Consider the following 16,693-nt stretch of genomic DNA (forward strand, 5'->3'; position numbering starts at 1 on the left):
GGCTCAATTTTGGTGTCCCCACGGGTCATTGGGTTTCCCTGTGGGTGCATTTAGTGCCCCTCTAATCCAGTTATCAGTGCCTATAGGGTCTAGAGGGCGTTTAAGGCTTGGAGGGCATCTTTAGGTCTGGGTATTTAGGGGTATCTGTGGGCTGGGGTTCCCCACAGTGCAGGTTTGTGTTTCCCAAGGGCTGGATACGGGTGGTGCACATAAATGTGAGGGTAAGCCATATGAGGTTGGGGGTCATTTGGGGTCCCCATGGGGAAGGTTTGGGTTTCCATGGAGATGCGAGGTGTGGGTCTTAAGAAGTGAACTGGGATTTGGGGTCCACTGGCCCCAACACTTACCTGGAATTGCACTGACTCGGGCATCTCAGGGGTGACACCTGCACCAAAAAGAAGAGGGGGAAGGGTGGGAGTTATGTGTGGGCCTAGAGGAGCAAGTGGGAAACCATAAAGGATCTGAAGAGGGTCAGAGAATAAGCAGAGGACACTTGAGGGGATCGATAGCTTATGAAAACCATTGAAGTCCTTCCTCACCTGCGCTCTCATTTCTCCGTTTCCAGAGGCTGCGGGCATCGAGGACAAAGTAGAGGCCCAGGCTGAAGACCAAGACAGCAGCACAGCCCCTCAGCACCGCCTCCACCAGGTTCCCATGGAACCGCCCCTTGGCACCTGTGGGCTCCGAGTGTTTGGGTGTCCCCATCACAGGGCAGGGATGCCGTGACAGTTCCACCCATGGCTGACACTGGGGCCCTATAAATGGGGTCTCCGACCTAACTGGGGTTGCAGGTGTTGGTGTAACCTCCAGCATCGCACTGTCTTCATGGGGTGAGGACACAAATGTGTGGTCCATGGGGTTGTGGGATTATGTGCTGGTGCTGGCAGTGGCCAGAGTCCCCCCTCAGTGGGTGAAGGTGGCTGTGCCCCACCAGTGGGATCCTGGCACAGGATATGGGCCGAACATTGATCTCTGTGCAGGAGGAATGTGCCACCACAAACCCATTGCAGCACTGGGTGGTGACAACAGTCCCCATTCCCACATGTTGCCTGGGCTCAGGGAAATGCTGATTCGGGGGAAGCTGCAGTCTGTGTGCAGGGAGGGGAAGAGATGGGACTTGGCCGTTTGGGAAAAACTCAGGGCCAGCCAGTGTCCACAGTGCCCTCACCTGTCAGCACCAGCTCCACGGGGTCACTCTGATTTGATGTCCACAGTGGCTCTGACACCTGGTACCGACACTGATATGTCCCGGCGTCCTCCAGGTTTGTGACAGCAAAGGAGAACTCAGCTGCATCCTGCTCCTTGTCTTTTTCCTTGTCAAATCTCAGAGTTCCATTGAGCCAGAGCTGGACCCAGGCAGCCATGCGGGGCAGGTGGCATTGCAGGGTGACAGTGTCCCCCAGCGACACCCTCTGGCTGGGGTGCAGCGACAGGGAGGGTCAGGGCACTAGGACAGGGGACAGCAGTCAGCCTTGTCCCTGCACACCCTCCTGGGCCCCTCTGCTGGCCCCCTGCCCTCGCTCCGCTCCCTCCATCCCCATTCTCCCCATACTCACGTTGCTGTGCCCTGCTCGCTGCCACCAGCCACCAACCTGCAAGGAACATGGTCCTGGTCCCACACAGGGCCACCCATCCCCATGGCACCACATCCCCTTTGTCACTCACCGAGGATGAGGGCCACCTCCATTGGTGCCCTGAGGCAGGAGCAGCTTGGGGACAGTGAGACTGCAGCGGAGAAAAGAAGTGGCCGAAGAGCTGCTGTCTGTTCCTCTTGTGGACAGCATGCTGTGATGTTGTCTCCTCATGTGGTATTTGTGGTCCCCAAGTGGGTGGTGGTTCTGAGGGCACCCAGTGGTGACACGCACAGAGCACTGCACACATCCCCAGTTGGGGCACCCCACACAGACTGTCACCCCTCCATGTCTCACGCTGTCCCCAAAAGGCTGCCAGTTTAATGCCCTCTCAATGAGCCCCACCAGCTCCTGGTTTGAGATCCGCTTCACCCTTCACACAGCTGGGATCCACCTGCAGCCATCAGCCCAGCACAGAGTACACCGCCCCGTGGTCAGAAAAGACAGAATTCCTCCCATGGCACCGACCTCTCAGCCATGCATTTATCAGATGAGTTCTCCCAACCCTCTCAGTATCCCTCGCTGCCACTGAGGGGACAGAGGAGAACTCCACCTGTACTCCCACTCTGCCCACTGACCACCCCAGTGCCCTGAACACCCTTTGCATGGCCCTCAGCCTTCTCTCAGTGACTGCATCACTGCCGGCCTGACCCATCAGTAAGGGAGAACAGCCAGAGGGGTGAACCGGAGCAGGGAGTGTCCTAGTGATGTCTCTGAGCAGGGCCCCAGGAGGGCAGCACACTTCCCTACAGGTAGAGTCTGGCTGATGTGTCAGAGCCTCTGTTCCCCTCTGAAGGAGTCCCCTACGACAGCCACCCTTCTCTCCTTCTGTCTGAAGGCAGACTGCAGGTGTGGAGCTGACCACCTTGCCCTAGGCAATGACCTGGGTGCAGGCTCAGGCACTTCCAGCTGCTGCAGACCTGCATGGGCATGTTCTGCGGGTGCGCACACTCTGGAGACCTGCATTGATTTTGGGAAGAGCTTTCAGCCTTGTAGAGACCGCATCCAGATGTGTTGTTTGGGAGGCAGCTGATGGGTGAGCTGATCTTCGCAGTGGGGAGCGATGCTCTGCCCTTCTGCTCACCCGGCCCACACCAACTGCTGCACCAACTGCTGTGCCAGGCTGTCACTGCCACGAGACCAGGAACTCTCAGACAAATGCATGGCTGCTGAATAGGTTTTAATTAGCACTTCTGCCTTGTTATAGCACCTATGATCAGCCCTACAGAGTGCAGGGCACGTCCTGATGGAGGTGGGCTGCTGGGACTCTGCTTTGAGGCTGCAGATGTCCTCCTTCCCTGGAGAGGAGGTCCGTGTGCTGAGGGATCTCCATGAAGTGCTGATGGCCCTGAAGTTATTGCCAGCTGTCAGGACACTGGGAATACTGGGGGCACTGGGGGCACTGAGGGCACTGGGGACACTGGGGACTTTGGAGGAACTGGAGACATTCCTGGATATTATGGGCACTGCAGACATGGGGGACATGGAAGGAATTGGGGACAGTGGGGATGAAGCAACGCTGGGTCCACATTGATCCTTTGGTCCACATTGACTCCAACCCCATTGGATATCAGGGACAACATTAAGTCACACTCACAGTTCTCCATCGGCCACATTGGTTACATTTGTGGGATCTTATTGACCCCACTGATCTCTACCATGTTTCCATGCTGACCCCAACCCCATGGGACAGTGATACACTGACCAAAAATTGGTTGACCCACAAACATTGGACACGTCTGCGGGACCACGCTGACCACAAGGAATCTGGACCCATCCCCATTTCTGACCTCCTACCCCATTAAGCCCACTCCAATCACAAGAACCTCATTTACCCCAAAACCTCCTCCAGGTTGGGGCTCATTGTCTCTGCCAACACCAACCCCAAAACCCACACATTGTGTCCCGAATTGCTCCCACCATCCCACTGACCGCCCTCCGCACTGCAGTGGAGGAGAAATAGAAGATGAAGGGGTCGAGCGCAGCGCTGAGGGTGGTGAGGAGCAGAGCGTAGGGCCTCCACTCAGGGCTGCGCTGCTGCACAAAGCCCACCACATGCGAGAGGTTGAAGGGTCCAAAGCAGACCCCAAAGTTGACCATGGTGACCACAGCCAGCCCCACAGTGCGGTACTTCTTCTGCAGCGGGATTTGGGGTCGAGTGAGGAGGGCACGGATGAGGCCGATGTAGCAGAACATGGTGATGGCAAAGGGGATGAGGAAGAGGATGAGGAAGAGAGAAAGGCGCAGTGGGAGGACAAAGTGCAGCTGGGCTTGAGAGAAGACATTGTAGCAGTGGTAGCCCAGGCTTGGTTGGGTCTCAGAGGCATTCTGGGAAGTCCACGGGGTGGTGGTGGGGATGTGGGGTGTGTTTGGGGTTGTGCAGGCAGAGGATTTGAGGCTGGAGATGTTGCAGTTGGTGCTGGGGCTGGAGATCCTGCGGATCCCGCATTCCCTGGTCTTGGTCACATTCACTCCCAAACCACCTTCCCCATCCGCCACAGACCCATTGATCCCAAACTCTCTGTGATATTCTGCCACAAAGATGATGGAACAATGGGACAATGCCATCACCCAAAGGATGGCACTGGCAGCCATCGTCCGCCATAACCTCCGGCGCCGGTTGTAGCGGTGCGGGAACACGACCCCAAAGTAGTGCTCCACACTGAGGGCAGCCATAAAGAGAGTGCTGAGGTAGATGCTGGAGAAGGAGCAGAAGTTTGCTATGGGGCAGAGCGCTGTGGGGAAGGGCCAAACCATCATGGCTGCCTCTTCGGCCATCTTGAAGGGGAGGAAGAGGAGGACAAGGAGGTCGGCAGTGATGAGGTTGAGGAGGAGGAGGTCGGCAGCGGTGAGGTGGGAATGAGGACGGTGACACCAGATTTTGATGAGGAGGGTGAGGAAGGTGAAGACGTTGGCAGGAAATCCCACGGCGAAGGTCAGCGCGTGGACAGCAAAGACGAGCATGGCGAGAGGAAGGCTGTGGGACAAAGGGCACAGAGCTGTAGGGCAGGCTAGGGGGTCATACTGGGGCTACAGGATGGGCCATGGTATCAAACTGGGGCTATAGGATGAGCTAAGGGGTGATAGCAGAGCTATGGGTTGGACTATGGAGTCATGGGGCTATGAGGCAGGGCTATGGGGCACAATTGGGGCTGTGGGGTGATATGTCAATTTCTGGGAGTATGGGACAGGCAATGAGGATATGGGGTTGGATGTGGAGCTACGGGGCATGATATAAGGCAGTGGGAAGAGTCATGGGGCGATGAAGTGTGATATGGGGCTGTGGGAAGGTGTTTGTGGTCCTAGTAATCCTGAAGAGATGAGAATGAGCACAGAAGGAGGAAGGCTCCGGGGCTGTGGGCAGAAAGCTATGAAGCAGGATATGGATCTGTGGGGCAGGACATGGGGTGAGATTTGGTGTCGTGGGGCATGATATGCGATTATGGGGCAGGATATGGGCTCATACCATTCCCAGAGCAATGAGGATGAGGATGGAGGGAGCGAAGGCTGTGGGGCACAGAGCTGTGGGGCTGAATATGGAAGCACGGGGCTGTGGGGCAGGAACATGGGGTTAGTGGTTATGGGGTACAGTGTGGAGTCATGAGGTTATGAGGTGAGGCCGCACAGCTTCCTCCACACCCACAGGAGAGTGCTGCCCCCATAAGGATTTAGTTTGGTTGATAAATGCATTTCCTGCTCAGGGTGAGGAGAAGACGAGGAGCAGGGCACTGAGCCTCCCCATCTGAAAACCCATCACTGCCCCCAAATCCCACCGCTCTCCCACAGCTCTCCACACCCCACAACTCATCAAAACCTCATGCCCCACCACAAAACCCTCCCTGCTACCCCACAGCCACATTTCCTGCCCCACAGCCCCATGACCCCCCATCCCACCCCAGAGCTCCACGTGCTGTCCGCTTGCCCCATGTCCAGCCCGCTGGCCTTGTATCGAGATACAGAGCACCATGATCCCATATCTCCAACCCATACTACCACAACCCCACATCCTGCCACTATGAGTCCCATGACCCCATATCCCTCCCGATAACCCCACGACTCTTCACCTTTCCCCAGTACTCCACTGCTGCCCCACATCCGTCAGCCCACCAGGAACCCCCCATGTGCTCACCTCCTCTGTTTGCCTCAGTGTCTGTGGGGAGCTGGGTCCCGCCCCATAGGTTAAGTGAGGAACTGACAGGGGTGGGGCCACACTCGGGGGCCACTCTCCGCAGAGGCCCTTTCTCCTTTGTCATGGCATGGGAACACCCCCTAGGCTGAGCCACACTACTTGAGGGTGATTTGGGGGAGAAAAAAATGGGGGGGGGGTACACTTTTTATGGGACACCCCACAGGTGTGTAGGGTGGGTACAGAGGGGCTGTCACTTCAAGGGGGTGTCCTATGGGGCAGCGGTGACACTGAAGGAAATGTGGTGTTTCCTGAACAGCAAACGTCTGCTATGTGGTTGTGGGGAGTCCCAGAATTGGCGTAAATGTACAAAAATAGGAGGAACCAGGGTTATCAGGGCACCATCTCTCTGCACCAGGGTGGGCACTCAGCCCCTGTCCAGCACAGCAACACCAATGGTGGGGGCATGGCCACCTTCACCCTCTTTGGGGTAACCCCAGCTGACACCAGCATCTACTGGTGCTTCTACCACATTGCAGACACCTATCTTCTGCCCTCAGCCCTTGGGGGCCGTGTGATGCTGAAGGTGACATGGGGACCTGCACCTCCAGGTAGGACAGAGCCCCCCATTTGGGTGCCCCTTGTGTCACCCATGGGCGGTATCCCCAGGGACTTTCTTCCAGGGATGCAGTCACTCCACCTCTCACACCCCACAGGTGCTGAGGAGTCCCATGGGAATCTGGTGGTGGTGATGGTGAGAGGATGCGCTGCTGCCCTCGCCTTTGGCCTTGGCCTCTTCTTCCTCCTCGGTGCTCGCAGCCTTTGGATACACAGAGCTGACAGTACTGGGGGTGAAAGTTTTGAACTGATTTCATGCCATATGTAACCCCTAGAAATATTGATAATTACCTACAACTTCTGCTCTGACCCTATCTACAGCCCTCCAAGTACCCCTTACCTGCCCTTCTCTCCTGGCTTCAACTGGAATAAAGTTCATGTTTTCATCTTGTCTGGTGTGGTGCTCTGTTTTGGCTTTAGGAGAAAACCAATGCTGATGGCACAGCCATGGTTCAGTTGTAGCTGAGCAGTGCTGCACAGAGCCACAGATGGTTCCGTTTCTCAGCTTCTCACGCTGTGCTGCCAGCGAGGGGCTGGAGGGCACCAGGAGCTGGGAGGGGACAGCAGCAGGCCAGCTGACCTGCACTGCCAAAGGGATATCTCACAGTGTATGGCATCGGGTGAGAAATGGAACTCTGAGGGGAGCTGTGTGAGGTGGTGAAGGGAGAGCAGCAGGGAAAGAGGTATCCAGTATGGGAGGGAACGAGCTGTGCTGGAGGTGGTGTAGAATGGTATTCGGAATGATGATCCGGAATGGTGTTTGGAATGAGGAGCAAGTGGTGGAGGAATTGGCTGACCGACTCTGGCAATTCCAGTTCCACCAGCCAGGAGGAATCCAGGGACAATTCGGTTCATAAAGGAGTGCCCTGTTTGAGAGGTTCCTAAGATTCACCTTTCTCACAACTCACCGAGTGGGACGGGACATTTTCCTTGGCCTCATGTGCACAATGCCCTGGATAAAGAGCAAGAGGAATCCAGAAGGGCTATAACCTGAGTTGAGAAAGAAGGATTCTTGTTTGGGCCATGTCTGAGCTCTGGGGCAGCTGCTCACGTCTACACGAGTTCAGCCTGATGGAGAGTGCAGAACGGATACAGGACTTGTCAAAAGGACGTTGATTGAGATCTGGTGAAGGCGAGGCCATTGTTTGTGGAGTTTGAGGTGCCACAGTGATAGCAGTGCAGGAAGATAGATGTGTTGTGCAGCAAATTGAGTGAGGAACTGAGTCACTGAGAGCGGTGATAAGGAGTTTGCAAGCTGAACTGGAAGTTGAGCCAAAGGTGTGCTTGCATGCACGGATAGCACAGCACAGTTTGCAGAACCATTTGCACGAGGGTTAGATCTGCTTTCAGAGGGTGTGCAGTTTTTGTACCTGTTTGCAATCCATGCATGATGGCCATCTGATGACCTCTCAACCTGAATCATGAGAACAGCTTTTCCATACTGTGAGAACAGTCTTTTGCAGACCTGGGGCGGATTCAAGCTGAAGGACAGCAGGCTTGATTATATGGAAGCTCAAGAAGGAAATGCAGAGGCCGCAAAACTTGTTGCCAAGTGAAGATAAGGAAGTAGAATAGATGTCCCGCTGTTGCAGAAAGGGCAGCAAAACAGATGGCTCAGCTCCATGTACCATCAGTGGGAACAGGTTCGTTCTGCACCACCTTGTAAGGCTGGAAATTCACAGCGACAATAATTACCAGCCTTCGTCCCATGTGGTCTCCAGGAAGGCAGTGAAATGGTGAGGGGAGGACATTCCTTCTCTTTCTGCTCTGCCTGACCTCACAGCACAGTTAGGAGATATTTTCCCTTTCCCTTTGGTGTGATATATTACTATTGATTCCTTTTAAATTGGGTTATATCATACTTCTTTACCATTTTGAGTAAAAGGGTTTTCTCCTTATCTCAGACAGTTAACTCCTCTTTCTCATCTGACTTCCCAAGCAGGAAGGTGTGAGGATGGGAAGGGCCTAGCTTTTCCCTGTCATGGTGTCATGGTTTAGTAATTCTGCATTTTATTGGTATTCCACATCATAACAGCATGGAGAGCACGGGTAAATAAAGGGTTAGTACTCCAGGTCCGTGGATTGACAACCTTCCAGATACCTGCTTCTCAGAAGAGAAGAAGAACTGCATATCCCAGAGGACCTCACGGTCAGAGAAGGAAGATACGGCACAGAAGTCACGGGATCGGGCTCTGTCGGCTCTCTCTCTCTCTGGTAGCCACGCAGAGGGCTGGGTGTGCTTCCAAGCCATGCGCCCTCACTCAAGTAGGCCTTTTAGTTTTGGAAACTTTCTCTCTCTTGTTTTGTTTGATTTATTACCCTCAATTTCAATTAGATTGTATTACTTTGTGTTATCTTGCATTCCGATATCATGGCCACCAAAGTAAGTATTCCTCCTTAGATCATTGCCGCTGTTCCATTCTCATTCCCTCTCTGAGCCCAGCTCCTGTTCCCCTACCCGTTTCCCCTTTCCCTTCCCATTTTTTTGCGTGAAACTGGGCCCACGGACCTTTTGCCGCCTTGTCACGGGCATAGATTGATCTAGATTGATCTAAATAGCTCCATGACATAGGGATTAGACATAAACTGGGGGAGAAGAGGAAGTCTGTGCGTGGGAGGGCTGTGTGTGGGAGCAGCAGTGAGGGGAAGGGCAGGAGAGCTGACTTCCCCCTTTTGGTGGTGGAAGGAGAAATGCTGGAGAGTTTGTGAGCTCGATGGAGATTATGGAGTCCAGATGGAGAATTTTGTGGGGCTGGATGGAGAATTTTTGGGGCCACAGGGAGATCTGGGGGCTGCATGAAAGATCTGCAGTCTCGATGGAGGTTTGGGGCTGGATAGAAATGTTGGGTTGGTTGGAGGCTTTGGGTCTGAACGGAGCCTTGTGGGCCTGGATGCAGAGATTGTGTCTGCCTGTAGAGATCAGAGTTGCATGGAGATTTAGGGGCTGGATGGAGGTTTCAGAGGGGATGGAGATTTTTGGGGATGGGTGACATTTATGGGGCTGGATGGTGGATGTGGGGACTGAATGGAGTTTTTTTTGGGTGGATGGTTGGATGGATGGATGGATGGATGGATGGATGGATGGATGGATGGGCAGATGAGGAACAGAGTGATGGGAAGCAGCCCACACTGCTGGGAATCTGTCCTCAAGGACAGGGAGAGGAGCAGAGCTGTCAGATGTGTAAGGCCGCTTTGCTCAGGGCACAAGAGCTCTCCATCCCCAGTGCAGGCAGTCCGGAAAGGAAGGCAAGAGAGCAGCATGGCTGAAGTGGGACCTGCTGGTCAAAGTGGAGAGCAAGAAGCAGATGCACAGGCAGTGTCAGCAGGGCCAGGGAGCCTGGCAGGAGGGTGGTGTGGGTGCTGGTCTGTGTGGGGCTGGGGGCAGGAAGGCTAAGGCCCAGCTGGAACTGGACGTGGTGAGGGGTGCAAAGAAGAATGAGGAAGGCTTCGACAGGGCTGTCAACCTGAAAAGGAACGCCCAGGAGGGCAAACCCATCAGAGAGCAATGCAGGCAGGCTGGAAACAACAGTCAAGGAAAAGGCTGACTCCTTCATGGGGTATATGGGTTCCGCACACAGCCTCTGTGTGTCAGTAGATTCAATCAGACTCAAAAATGCTGTCCCACATTCTGAGAGCAAGGCAAGGTCCATCCCTTGTTCCTGTCCTTCTCATTCAGACCGCAGGATGATTTCCTGATCTGATGGGACTGGCAGCACCACACACCCTCGCTGACTGCTATTCCGTTCAGCAGTGAATTGGCTCTGCAGGGCTGCCAATGGCCCCTGCCAGGATTTCAGCCTTCCATCAGCAGTGTGTTGAATGACAGCCTCTCCTTCTGGGCTGTCAGCAGCGCTGCTCCCAACACAGCGCACACTGTGCGGTTCTGAGCCCAAGGCATTCCCGGTGGGGAAGGGCACACAGTGCCCCTTTTCAGCTCCTCAGGAACAGGGGAGCAGCCCAGCACTGGCATTTCCCAGGCAGCCATGGCTTGGCCTTGCTCGGGCCTGTCACAGCATGGAGCCTTCCTGGGGTAGAGCTGTGTCATGGTATTGCATCTTTGCTATTGGTATTCCACATCATAACATCATGGACAAAAGAGAAGAACTACGTATCCCAGAGAACCTCATGGTCAGAGAAGGAAGACACATCACGGAAGATACATCATCTGGTTGCGCGCGGTGCTTCTTCACTTTCACTTGCTGCCAGGAGAGGAGTGGGTGTGCTTTCCAAGCCGGGCGCCTTCATCAAGTAAGGCTTTCGGTTTCGGAAACTCTCTCTCTCTCTCTCTCTCTCTCTCTTCCTTTATCGCTCTTTTGCTCTCACTCATTTCATTTGGTTTATTATCCTTACTCCCAAATAGATTGTATTATATCGTGTCATCTTGCATTCCAACATCGTAGTTAGTAAAATAAGTTCTCCTTCTTAGATCGTTGCTGCTGCTCCGTTTTTTGTTTTTTTTTTTTTTTTTTTTTTTTCTCGGGAAGCCAGGGGGGCCCGCGAGCCTACTGCCTCCCTGTGACGAGCACAGATCTATCTAGATAACTCCGTGACAAGGGGTGAAGGGACACTTTGGGATTTGAGGTCACATCACGCAGGCCTCATTGCCCTTTGAACTCTTGAGGGGATCACCTGCATCAAAAAGGGGAAAGGGTGTGAGAAACACGCTCAAGATCAACAGTTTCTAGTCAGGCCAAGGTCTCTTTGAAGAGCAGTTTGTTCCTCATTGCAGCAATGGGCGCATGCCCCCTACTGATCAGGGAGAAATTATGAACCAGTAGGTGAAATCCATTCCGTTATGCACCCTGGGTCCGACGCAGGTAAAGCCTCTCCTGGCACTCATTGGTTGAGCATCTCAGGCTCACAGTCTTCTGACGCTGTTGCTATGTTACACTTCCATAGCTTCATTACACTTCTAAAGCTATGTTACACTTCCATAGCTCTGTTACACTTCCATACCAAGTCTGCTACCAACCCATTGACTTTGGGTACGTTCTGGACTTTTTATAGCAATACGAGGACAATACTGTCACTCGTATTGACTCTCACCTTTACCCTAGTGCCTGTGCCAATTCTACCTAGGTCGTAACTCCCCACTCTCAACTTTACTCTGTTCAGCAACTTTCTTTGGGAAAGGCCACTTATCCTGGGCTACATACAGAAATACTGGAAATTTGCACTGCAAAAACACAATCTACCTCTCACAGAGCCACTGCCATTGGTGCCATGAGGCAGGAGCAGCCTGGGGACAGAGAGACTGCAGTGGGGACAGGGAGTGGACAGAAATCTTCCCCTTTTGGGACAGGATGCTGTGATGTCACCTCCTGATGAGGTGATATTAGCCCATCTGGATGGCTGCACTGGGGGGTCCCTCTGGGGTGGGACAAGTGGAGAGGTGCACTCTGCACACTGTGACTGCTGAGGTGCCCCATACGCTCTGAACCCTGGGCTGTCCCACACTGTCCCAAAGGGCTGTGAGTGTGTCCCCTGGCATGGTGTCCCCCAACGCACGCCAGACTCTCTGCACAGTGCCCTAATGGGGCAGTCCGTGCTTGCCTGGGCTCTCCAGGGCAACAGCGTCAGACAGTGACTCAGAGGAACAACACAAGACAATTTATTGAACTGTCCACAATCAGTCAACCAACTGCCCTGCACTGAAATTAGGGGACTTACAATAAGTAACAATGAACGCGCAATACAGAGAAAGGATACTTTGGCACTGGTGTTATTGCCTTCTCTGCTACCTCCAGTGAAATTGAGGTTATGGCTGCTGCAGGAGAAGAGTAAAGATGACCAGGATGTAAATGAGGGAGTGAGAGAAAAAGAAAGAAAAGAGAGGAAATGGAGAGAAGCAGAGAAGGAACGTAAGAGAGAGAGATGGAAGGAGAAAAGCAATCGTGGTCCAGTTTGGGGAGCTGCAGTGCTGGAGCAGAAGGGGGGATGAGAGCGCTCATCCAAAGGTTGAAGTCTCCACCTGGCCAAAAGGAGACTGCAAGAAATGCAGCTTCTCTGGGCATCCCTCTGTGTCTGCTGGTGGGCAGCTGCAGCATCACAAAGTTGTAAAGAAGTGAGTTCACAATGACACGTTGGTCAGAATGTGTCTGTACCAGAAAGGTGCTTGCGGTGAAGCAGTGCCATTGGTGGACACACAAAGGCTGTCCGGTTATCTCACGGCATCTCGTGCTTTGCAGCCTCTGTTGTTACGGCAAGAGCCTTGTCTTGCAAATGTTTGAGAGGTAGCAAGCAAAGAAAACCTGCCAGAAAATGGGTTTTGTTGTTCCACAGCACTTGTGTGGAGCAGAGAGTGCCCGTGTAAGGAGTTCCCGCAGTGAGGTTCCTGCAGTGTGAGAGTGATGGCACTGCTGAGCACAAGGAGCACATTGCATCCATGGCCGCTGTGCCATGAGCACACGCTGCAGGCCAACGGGCAGAAGCATCCAGAATTGCAGGGCAGCCCTTGGAGAGGAGAAGCAGCGCCAGCGCAGGGAAGGAAAGAGGCCTGAGAGCTGGGATGGCCCAGAGGGAAGGAACAGCTCAGCACTGTGAGCAGCAGCTCTGAGGCTGCTGTACTGCTGAGAGCAGTTGTGTTGGAACACGCTCTGCTCACAGCTGTGGGGATCTGCACCCACGGTATTAAAAGGTGTGGAAGGATTGGAGGGCAATGAAAGGATGTTGTGGTTAGAGATGAGCATTTAGGGATTTGATGTGATTGAGAAGCATATGGGGGCTCTGGCCAGGACTTGAGGGTGTTAGATTTAGTGAGGTCTGGGAATCACTGAGGGGGAAGAGGGTGTCAAAGAACCCACAACAGGGAACTGGGGTCTCTCCCACACAGTGCACCCCAAAAAGGAGACACCTTGGAGGGAGGCATTAATGGGGTCTTCCAGCACCCACGTTAGCATCGGTATCTGGGGTCTGTGAAGTGGTGGGTGCCCCCATGGGATGGGATCGCCTGATCGGCACAGGTCAGTCCCTCACTGTCACCAGGGGTCACATGGAGACAGCGGAGAAAGACTGTGGGGCTCCTCAGGATGGCAGTGAGGAGGGACAGCTCTGTTGTAAGTGTGAGGTGAATGTCAAAGATGTTGCATTTGGGGATCTGGGAGGGATGTTGATTTGGGGTTCAGTTGGTCCAAAACTGGGAGATCCTATGTGTGGCTTTTTGGGGTCCCACTACATGGTTTGGGGTTACCCATACTGATGGGGAGATGTTTATGGTTGGGATTTCCCCAGGGTCTGCAAGGGCTACAGTTTGGGGCCTGGGGGTCTCTAATGCAGTCATATGATTTGGGGAGTCCTGGGGTCCTCACGTGAGGGGGTTTGGGTTCCAGGTGGAGTATGGGGGGCAGATGGGACAGGTTGGGATCCGGGGTTCCTGACCCAAAGACTCATCTGGAACTTCACCACCTCAGGATTTTGTGGGTAGGCACCGGAGTCAAAACCAAAGAGGAGCAGAGTGGGCTTATGGGAGATGAAGCGGGTGTGAAACTTGTTGGACTTGTGAGAATAGGCAGGGGGTGGAGGTGGAGGCAGGTAACACTTGGGTGGATTTATAGTTGATCAGTAAAGGATGGACACAGAAGCACAAGATGACTGGGACTAGATAATTTATAGGGTCTGGAAGGGGAGGCAGGGGATACATGGGGGGATTTATAGGAGATGGGATGGGGGCAAGGAACATCTGGGGGAATGGATAGGCAACCTACAGTGGATCCAATGGTACACCTGGTGGATTCTACAGAAGAATGGAAGAAGAGGAAGAGAAAGACTGGGGAGATGTGTAGGAGATGTACAGGAGATCCAAACCATTAAATCCCTTCTCCACCCAGACTCTCATCTCTCCGTATCCAGAGGCTGCGGGCATCGATGACAAAGAAGACGCCAAGGCCAAAGATGAGGGCAGCAGCGCAGCCCCTCACCACTGCCACCACCAGGTTCCCACGGGATACCAACTCAGCACCTGTGGGGTACAGGTACTTGGGTGTGTTCATCCCCAGCATCACCTCCATGGGGAAGGAATGTGATGACACTGCCACCCATGGGTGGCGCTGGGGACAAACACATGGGGGGCGGGTACCTACCTGGGGGTGCAGGTGTGGGTGTCACCTCCAGGGTCACGCTGTCCCCAAGGGGTGAGGACAGAAAGGGGTAGTTCTTGGGGTGATAGGAGCACCTGTAGGTGCCACTGTCAGCTGGAGTCACCCCAAAGACGGTGAAGGAGACTGCGCCAACATCATCTGGGACCAGGCGCTGGATAGGATCTGAGCGTCCATCCTTGTGCAGGAGGAAGGCGGCCCCATAGTCCTTGTTCCAACAGTGGATGGTGACATTGGTCCCTGTCCCCACACGTTCCTCGGGGTGAATGGAGATATGAGGTGGGGGGAAACTGCGATCTGCATGAGGGAGTGGACAGCAATGGGTCACGGTCCTGTTGAGAACTCAAAGAGCTGTCCACTGTCCCAGTGTCCTCACCTGTCAGCACCAGCTCCACGGGGTCACTCATCACTGATACGTCCTCTGACTCAGACACCTGGTACTGGCACAAATATGTACCTGCTTGATCATGACTTGCGCTACGGAAGGAGAGCTCTGTCGTGTCCTGCTTCTTGTCAATGTACTTGGCGTATGACCAACGTCCTTCCAGATACAGCCAGACCCAGGCAGCTGGCCGGGGCAGGTGGCAGCGCAGGGTGACAGTGTCCCCCAGGGACACCCCCTGGCTGGGGTGCAGTGACAGGGAGGGTCGGGGCACTAGGACGGGGGACAGCAGTCAGTCTTGTCAGTGCACACCCTCCTCGGCCCCTCTGTTCTCCCCTGACCACACTCCCCTCCCTCTCTCCCCATTCTCCCCCTGTCCCCATACTCACGTTGCTGTGCCCTGCTCGCAGCCACCAGCCACCAACCTGCAAGGGACACGGTCCTTGTCCCACACAGGGCCACCAACCCCCGTGGCATCACGTACCCATTGTCACTCACCAAGGATGAGGGCCACTGCCATTGGTGCCATGAGGCAGGAGCAGCTTGGGGACAGTGAGACTGCAGTGAGGGCAAGGAGTGTCTGGAGATCCACTCTCACTTCCCCTTGGAGACACAGTGGCATGATGTCACCTCCTCATCTCACAATTCTCTTCCCCATGCCGTGGCACCATGGGGCCCAGGATGGGATGACACACATGGAGTGGTACATACAACCGTTACTGCGGTGTCCCACACAGGCTGACAGCTGTCAGCTGTCACACACTGGCCCAAAAAGGCTGCCTGTGCGTGCCCTTGCTGGGTGTCCCCATGAGATCCCAACTGCAGCACACATGGCTGCATTGAGGTGTCCCACATGGGATGTTACATGCGGTCCCCAACATGTCCACCCTGCACATTCCCCACTGTCCCCAACACACTTTCCACTGCCATCCCCACTGGGGGCAGCATCAGAAATCCTTGGGGACACCTCACATCTGGAAGGGCAGACAGACAACCGGCTTCAGGTGGGGGAAAATCACAGCAATCATCTCCAAGGAAACTAAATACTTATCTGTTTTTAAAGCATATGCACCACGTCTACCTCTCACTGAACTTCTAAATCTCAAGGAACAGCTCTGGATGCCTCCATGCCTTTTCCAGACCTCATGACTTCAAAACTACCCCTGGATTCACATCTGGAAGTGGCCCCAAATCCCAGAAGTACCCCAGGTGTAGGGGCTGGAGAAGCAGCAGCCAACAGGACAAGGAGGACAACTCACAGGTGAGAGGAGGGAGAGTGGTTCACCCACTTCCATAGATGCTCTTTGCTTTCTCATGAGAGACCAACCCAATGCTGGGAGGTGCCTTTCCGTCTGGTTTTGAAGCTCTGCAAAAGAGGAGACAGAAAAGACCACAAGCTGTAAGGACATTCCCAGGAAGCCACAGTGGGCAGAACCTTTCCTTCAGCCAATAATACATCTGTTATGTGTTGCCTGCACTCCTTTGGTGCTTGAAATGTACAGTCAGCTACCAGAACCCACAGTCCTTAGGGCAGAGATCTGTTGGCTTTGGTGAGAAATGTCCGGAGAAGTCCCAGACGACCCTCAGGACTGATGTCTGTCTTTGGGAAGAGAAGGACGGGCATCATTTGGTGCCCACATTTTTGCTGTGCTGGATGTACATGTGGTCATTTTGGGTGGGACACATCGGGTGGGTTTGAATTTAAATAATCCTATTGGCTAAGCTGTGACTGAAATCACTCCATCTCTGGGCTTTAGATCTAAAACTGTCTGTCTATCCCAACCTCTACTCAGACAATCTGCTGTTTCCTGCAGATTTGTTCCTAGAAGTCCGTTTCCTCAGC

General features: G+C 54.0%; 4 protein-coding genes across 4 annotated transcripts in view; all 4 read right to left on the reverse strand.

Moving 5' to 3' along the window:
* LOC107049793 (T-cell-interacting, activating receptor on myeloid cells protein 1-like) overlaps positions 1-16,693 on the reverse strand; it is a 50,754-nt gene that overhangs the window by 10,639 nt on the left and 23,422 nt on the right. Inside the window, exon 2 of the mRNA XM_040654425.2 lies at positions 1,557-1,592. Within this exon, the coding sequence (XP_040510359.1) occupies positions 1,557-1,592 (36 nt within the window). The remainder of the gene's footprint in view (positions 1-1,556; positions 1,593-16,693) is intronic.
* Positions 1-16,693, reverse strand: part of LOC124417463 (V-set and transmembrane domain-containing protein 1-like) — a 242,283-nt gene that overhangs the window by 933 nt on the left and 224,657 nt on the right. The window contains 2 exon segments of the mRNA XM_046904890.1: positions 348-385; positions 540-674. Coding sequence (XP_046760846.1) covers positions 348-385; positions 540-674 — 173 coding nt within the window.
* Positions 2,873-5,787, reverse strand: LOC121107853 (free fatty acid receptor 2-like). The gene is made up of 2 exons (XM_040654293.2): positions 5,761-5,787; positions 2,873-4,608 (listed from the first exon to the last, which is right to left on the reverse strand). Exon 2 carries the CDS (start codon positions 4,593-4,595, stop codon positions 3,492-3,494), a length of 1,104 nt encoding a protein of 367 aa, XP_040510227.1. The 5' UTR covers positions 4,596-4,608; positions 5,761-5,787; the 3' UTR covers positions 2,873-3,491.
* On the reverse strand, positions 13,963-15,432 carry LOC107049116 (leukocyte immunoglobulin-like receptor subfamily A member 2). Its single transcript, XM_040654511.2, has 5 exons — positions 15,349-15,432; positions 15,240-15,275; positions 14,845-15,123; positions 14,454-14,765; positions 13,963-14,332 (listed from the first exon to the last, which is right to left on the reverse strand). Exons 1-5 carry the CDS (start codon positions 15,377-15,379, stop codon positions 14,181-14,183), a joined length of 810 nt encoding a protein of 269 aa, XP_040510445.2. The 5' UTR covers positions 15,380-15,432; the 3' UTR covers positions 13,963-14,180.

Source organism: Gallus gallus, chromosome 31, assembly GCF_016699485.2.
Source record: "Gallus gallus isolate bGalGal1 chromosome 31, bGalGal1.mat.broiler.GRCg7b, whole genome shotgun sequence".
Taxonomy (NCBI): Eukaryota; Metazoa; Chordata; class Aves; order Galliformes; family Phasianidae; genus Gallus; species Gallus gallus.

Coding starts and splice junctions, on each gene's coding strand:
- LOC121107853 (XM_040654293.2), bottom strand. CDS start 4,595: ATGCTCGTCTTTGCTGTCCACGCGCTGACCTTCGCCGTGGGATTTCCT.
- LOC107049116 (XM_040654511.2), bottom strand. CDS start 15,379: ATGGCACCAATGGCAGTGGCCCTCATCCTTG. Junction 15,276..15,348: donor GGCAGTGGCCCTCATCCTTG/GTGAGTGACAAT, acceptor TGTCCCTTGCAG/GTTGGTGGCTGGTGGCTGCG. Junction 14,333..14,453: donor ACCCACACCTGCACCCCCAG/GTAGGTACCCGC, acceptor TGTACCCCACAG/GTGCTGAGTTGGTATCCCGT.